Source organism: Penaeus vannamei, chromosome 38 (genome assembly GCF_042767895.1).
Source record: "Penaeus vannamei isolate JL-2024 chromosome 38, ASM4276789v1, whole genome shotgun sequence".
NCBI classification, from domain to species: domain Eukaryota; kingdom Metazoa; phylum Arthropoda; class Malacostraca; order Decapoda; family Penaeidae; genus Penaeus; species Penaeus vannamei.
Genome location: NC_091586.1, coordinates 6,756,581 through 6,763,336, shown reverse-complemented (window position 1 = coordinate 6,763,336; position 6,756 = coordinate 6,756,581). Strand labels below are relative to the sequence as shown.

Genomic DNA, 6,756 nt, shown 5'->3' with positions numbered 1-6,756 from the left:
CCCGGGACCGCGGGGCCCCGAGCGAGCCCGCCCAGTAATGATTTTATTACTCCCTGGGTCTAATGATAACATTGGGAGAAGCTGTGGTAACATTTGCTTTGAGCCGCGTCCCTTCGGCTTCTTCAGCGGCGGGAAATCACATGAGGATCTCCCGCCTCCACCAATCCGCGACCGGGAATCGGTCGGAGCCCCGCCCACCGCCGGGTCCTCGCCTGAGTGGCCCCCGTTGCACCCCGCTCGGCCAATGGCGTGCTGGCGGCGCGTGTGATGTGCGCGGGGGCGGAGCCAAGGCCGAGATTATCATAGTGCACCTCGGATTTCCGCGAAGCCGCCGCCGAGTGTCAGTGAAACTCGATATCTGAGCGGGAGCGTCATGGTCGCGAGCGGTCACAGTGGTAACGTGGGAACCGTGTAGTCCGGGCTGAGGACCTCGAGCTGACGCTCTGCTGACGCTCCGCGCCGTCCCTCTCGCACGTGTCGCCTGCTCGCTCGCGCGGCATGAGCTTCGCAGTGGTTCTGACTTGGATCTCGTGGTGATTGTTGACGACTTTGGGTCATTGTGTTTCGTGATCCCGCCGCCCGACCGCCTCGGCCACGATGCCGCGCCCTTGCAGAGAGAGCTACGGCGACCAAAAGCCGCCCTACTCCTACATCTCGCTGACGGCCATGGCCATCTGGAACAGCCCCGAGAAGATGTGCACGCTGGCCGAGATCTACAAGTTCATCATGGACAACTTCCCCTACTACCGCAAGAACACGCAGCGCTGGCAGAACTCCCTCCGCCACAACCTCTCCTTCAACGACTGCTTCATCAAGATCCCGCGGCGCCCCGACCGCCCCGGCAAGGGCGCCTACTGGACCCTCCACCCGTCCGCCATGAACATGTTCGAGAACGGCAGCTTCCTCCGCCGCAGGAAGCGCTTCAAGATCCCCAAGCCCGAGAAGGAGGCGCTGGAGGCGGGCCTGGCGCACCTGCACGGGCGCCCGATGGACGGGCTCGAGGGGCCGCGCCTCACGGACCCCGGGGGCTGCGCGCCCTCGCAGCCCCACGGCCGCCAGCCCTTCACCATCGAGAACCTGGCGGCTTCTGACGCCAAGCCGCCCACGCTGACGGCACCCACGCCCGTCTACCCACCCGGGGCGCCCCTTCCGCCCAACCTGAACGCCCACCTGGCCAGCTTGAGGGGCGTGGCTGGCTATCCGGGCAGGAACCTGAGCCTGGGCTCCTTCGGCCACCCCGCCCTCGTGCCCCACCTGGAGGCCGCCCAGGCCGCCGCCCTGGCGCCCGCGTCCCTGTCGGGCGCCCTCGGCACCGCCTTCAGCTCCTCCCTCAGCAGCAGCCTCAGCTCATCCCTGAACACGTCCCTCACCTCCACGCTGAGCGGGCACCTGGCGGCCTCCCTCGGGGGCTCCCTCGGGGGCTCCCTGGGAGGCTCGCTGGGCTCGCTGGGCGGCCTCGGCCACGGCATGCCGCCCTTGGGCGCCTCGGTGCCGCCCAGTCTGGCCTCGTCCCTCCAGCAGCTGTACAGCGCCGCCCTGGCTCAGATCCCGGCCCTACCAGCGCCGCCCGCGGGGCTGCCGTCCCCCCTGGCGCGCCTCCCCCCGCACTCCCTGCCCCTCCCGGTCCCTGTGCGGCCCACGCCCCTGCCGCCCGCGCTGCTGCACGCCCTTCCGCCTTCACACCCGCCCGCGCTGCCCAACCTGTCCCTCTTCCAGTCCAAGCTGCGCTGCGGCCTCTCCCTCGACGACGCCGCGGCCGAGGCCAGCCTGGAGGCGCCCCTGCAGGAGGACAAGCTGGCGTCGGGCGGCAGAGGCGACGCCCCACCCGCCGCCGCCGCCCTCCGGCCGCCCAGCGCCACCACGCCGCCCCCCGCCCTGGCCGCCGGCTCCCCCCAGGGGCGCGTCATATGACAGTAGTGACGCGGGGGACCCGACCCCGCCCGGCGCCATCGCACGCCGCGGCGCTGGCGGGGGGCGAGCCTCCCCACCCTGTGGTTTTGTTTAACGCGAAGCTGTGACTCGAACGCTCGTGGCAGCAGTGCCAACGCTCAGTGTGTACCGAGTGCCAACGCCGCCCCAGTGCCCTCTCGGGCGCCCTCCCGGCCCTTGAACTGACGCGAAAGCCGAGGCTTCGCCCGGACGCAGACGCTGACAGGGAAGGCGACGAGGAAACGCTTCTCTCGTGGAATGTACATAGTGCATGTAAATACCGAGCGGCAGAGAAACCTTTTTAGTGCCAGTGATTTCCGACCGAGGCCGACCCCCGACGGCGCCACGGCCGAGCGCCCTCCCGCAGGAGGAGGAGGAGGGCCAAGGCACACCCGGAGAGCCCCGACGGCGAGCCAAGGAGTCCCTCGTGTCCCGGGGACCCTTCGACGAGAGGGACGCCTTCGTCGACGTCCGCAGGAGGCGGCGAGAGCAACCCCGGCGTCGGCAGCGGTGGAGTGCCCTGGAGTAGTTCTGCATCCTCGCCCAAAGACCCTTCCCCCCTTGCCCCCTCCCCTCCCCGCCCCCTCGTCCAACACACACACAAACACACACACGGGGCACGCGCGGGCTGTGGCCACGTGCCCAGGCTGTACGTGGCTGTCCAGCTCTCCGCCGCTGCCTCGTCCCCCCCCCCCCTCCCTCCCTCCCGTCCCTCCTCACGGCCTATCTCACATGCTAATAAACATAGTCTAGAAAACGCCTGTGTCATTCCACCTTGTCATGCTTTTTGCAACACGAAGCTCACTGCCAAAGGAGAATGTGTGGTATTATATAATGATTGATGATATTTACTGTATATATATGTATTTGAACTTCTTATGATAGAAAAAGTAACCACAAAGATTGATTTTACAGCACACATAATGTAAAGTTGTTTAAAAGTTATACTTTCCCATAAATAGCTTTCTTTTTTTTATATGATGTTCATTTTTTAACGCTTTATAATATATTGCCATGTACATCAAAATGAGAAAAAAATATTTGTTAAAGAGAATACTAAAGAGAATCCGAAATAATTCATGCTGTAAAAAAAGAAGAAAAAAAGTGATTTCATTTCAAAACGATCCCATTGATGACGCACAAAAACAAAATCATATTTGCAAGCTATGAAAGAAAAATCACGATAAAAAATGTCTCAAAAATGAACTTCACCCACCAACAGAAGAAGCGGTCTTTCATCATCTTTAACACAAAGGTACTTTTGATCAATAAGACGTTGGTCTGTGTGTGTTGTGAAGTCAAAACAGAACGCATTATCAGATCTCAGATAAATTCGCTTTCATCTGCACAACAATATTTGCAATTTGTCACAACTCGAATGTGAGTTCAGTGTATCGTATGGCCACAAATTAAGTAATTCAAAGAACCAAGTTATATGTTTCTTAAATATGTACTTATAAGAAAACACATAGTGAATATAACACATCAAATCAACACTTTCTCACGAGAAACAGCGGCAACACGAACGGTGCGTGTATTGAAAGTGTATTAAGCTGCAACATATATTTTCAGAAACTTCAATGAAATACTATGCATAGTTAACTTAAGCAAACACGTAAACACAGTAACATCAAAAGAGTATTTTGCAATGTTAACAAAGACGAACATCTAACAAAACTGTTCAAACAAAAATGCATTGTAAATGACCATCACATGTGGTAATCAAAATATCGCTTACAGAATGTTAGTTGCATAATTTCACTCAATGTGTTGCAATCTGTGCATTATAACGTAAATAATGCTCATAGGATTTATGAGAAGAAAACCATTTGGTGTACTAAAACGGTTGAGTGTCATCTCTATAGTTGTAATACGAGAAAGAAAAAAAAACATGACCTACTAATTACATTAACATTACATTATTTCCTGTATTAATATCCAAAAAGGGGGGGGGGAATCATCAAAATATCTAAATAAACTTGACCACTTGTCTTGCTTGTTTAAGGACAAACACAAGAAAGACCCGACTATTTTACGACGTGGATTTAATCATTGTGACAAACAACACGAAAAAGACAAAGAAAAATGATATCTTTGGACAATAGATATAATGATGGAGGTAACAATCATAATAGCATTGATAACTCCATAGCATAATGCTAATGACGGTAATAATAGCAGTGTTGATGCGAATAATATTACTACTACTACTATTGTTACTACTTTTGCTACTACTACTGCTACTACTACTACTATTGTTACTATTTTTGCTACTACTACTGCTCTACTATTACTACTACTACTACTACTACCACAACTTTACAGATAAGTGAAACAACACTTGAGTTATTGGTCGGAAATTGAAGGCAATAAATTCTCATTTCGCGGCACAGAATAACACACCTTGATCGACTCTCATCGCTGTGGGGTATTTTCTCGCTACCGCATCGTATCCTCTCGATATCTGTCGTCTCTTTATCGCTGTTGTCTTGTCTCTTGTGGTTATTTGTCGTTTTCTTATCGCTATTATGTCGCGTCTTATCGCTCTCGTGTCGTTTCTCATCGCTATTGTATCGCATCATGTCGCTATTGTATCGCATCATATCGCTATTGTATCATACCCTATGGCTATCGCATTATATCGCTATTGTATCGTACCCTATGGCCATCGCATTATATCGCATTATACCGTATTCCGTTACCACTGTATCGCATCACTATACTGTATTGTATCTCTTACGTATCGCTCTGTTATATCGAAGTCGTCGTTATAGAGAGAAGCGGAGACCTAATCCTTGAAAAACAACCATCAACATATTTTTATATGATATGGTGTAATATCATATGAAATAAAATTATATGCCTTATCGCCGTGCTATTCTATTTCGTTATATCGTATGTATATCTTTATGCCGTATTTTATATCGGTATCGTCACTAACACCGGCATCATGGTTATCGTTAATGCTAATATTATTATTATTTTTATTGATATTACCGTCATTTGTGTTCTTATCTCTTTCTGTTATTCTTCTTAAAATCATTATGCTTCTTAATAATCCTCCTCCTGCTACTGGTAAAAGTTATCATAATAATAATAACAATTGTCATTGTTATTGTTATTACTATCATTATCATTATTATTATTGCTATTATTACTATTAGTATTATTAATGTTGTCATTAATATTACTATTTTTATTATCAGTATTATTACTATGATTATTGTTAATATTTTGTTGTCGCTCCCATTGTTATTATCATCATTATTATTATCCTCACTATTACTATTGTTTTATTTATTGATTTATTTGTTTATATCATTAATATTATTGTTATTATTACTATCATTTTTATCATTATAGTTATTACCGTTATTATCGCTGTCATTATTGTTATTACTATCATTATCATTATTATCATCGTTGTTATTACCATAATTTTTGTTATCATAATTATTATCATTACTACTACTACTATTATTGTCATTGTTACTGTTATAATCATGGTCATTATCATTATTATTATCCTCATTATCACGACTTTTATTATTATCTTTGTTGTTATCATTATTATCTTTGTCATTATTGTCAATATCATTATCAATATCCTCATCATTATCATTAGTGATGTCATTATTATCTTTATTACTATTGTTATTCTTGTTATCGTTATTATTGTCATTGTTATTATTATTATTATCATTATTATTATTACTCTTATTATAATTATTCCTACTACTCATTATTATTATTATCATCATTATCATCATTATTATCATAATAATTTCCTTTACTGCTATTGTCAATATTCTGATTTTCATTATCTTTATAATGATAATGATAATGAAAATCATAATATAAACTATGAGAATGATAATGATAATAATGATGATAATAGTTATAATATTATGATAATGATAATACTAACAATCATGATAATGCCAATAATCATCATCACCATTAATATTATTATCTTTATTGTTATTACTATTATCATCCTTACTCACACACACACACGAATACATACAAATGTATATATACATACATTCTCTCTCTCTCTATGTCTATCTATCTATCTATCTATCTATCTATCTATCTATCTATCTATCTATCTATCTATATCTATCTATCTATCTCTCTATCTCTCTATATATCTATCTATCTATCTGTATATATATATATATATATATATATATTTAAATATATATATAGATATAGATATAGATATAGATATTTATTTATTTATTTATATAATAGTAATAATAACAATAATCATTACTATCATTATCATTATCAACATTATCATCATCATTATCATTGCTATTAATATTATTGTTATCACTATCATTATCATTATCATTTCATTACCATTATCATTACTGTTGTCATCATTACGATGATGATTATCATTACCATTATCATCATTATTAATACAATTATCATTATCATTATAATAATAATAATAATAATAATAATAATAATAATAATAATAATAATAATAATAATAATAATAATAATAATAATAATAATGATAATAATAATAATAATAATAATAATAATGATAATAATAATAATAATAATAATAATAATAATAATAATTATTATTATTATCACCATCATCATCATCATTATCATTATTATTATTGTTATTATTATTATTATTGTTATTATTATTATTATTATTATCATTATTATTATTATTATTATTATTATTATTATTATTATTATTATTATTATCATTATTATTGTTATTGTTATTACTATTATTATTGTCATCATCATTATTATTATTATTATCATCAGTATTGTTATATCAATATTGTTATT

General features: G+C 43.4%; 1 protein-coding gene across 1 annotated transcript; it reads left to right on the top strand.

The window, feature by feature from the left end:
* Positions 1-459: 459 nt before the first annotated feature.
* On the top strand, positions 460-2,646 carry LOC113827523 (protein lin-31-like). The gene has a single exon (XM_070115754.1). It carries the CDS (start codon positions 598-600, stop codon positions 1,909-1,911), a length of 1,314 nt encoding a protein of 437 aa, XP_069971855.1. The 5' UTR covers positions 460-597; the 3' UTR covers positions 1,912-2,646.
* Positions 2,647-6,756: the final 4,110 nt, after the last annotated feature.

Coding starts and splice junctions, on each gene's coding strand:
- LOC113827523 (XM_070115754.1), top strand. CDS start 598: ATGCCGCGCCCTTGCAGAGAGAGCTACGGCGACCAAAAGCCGCCCTAC.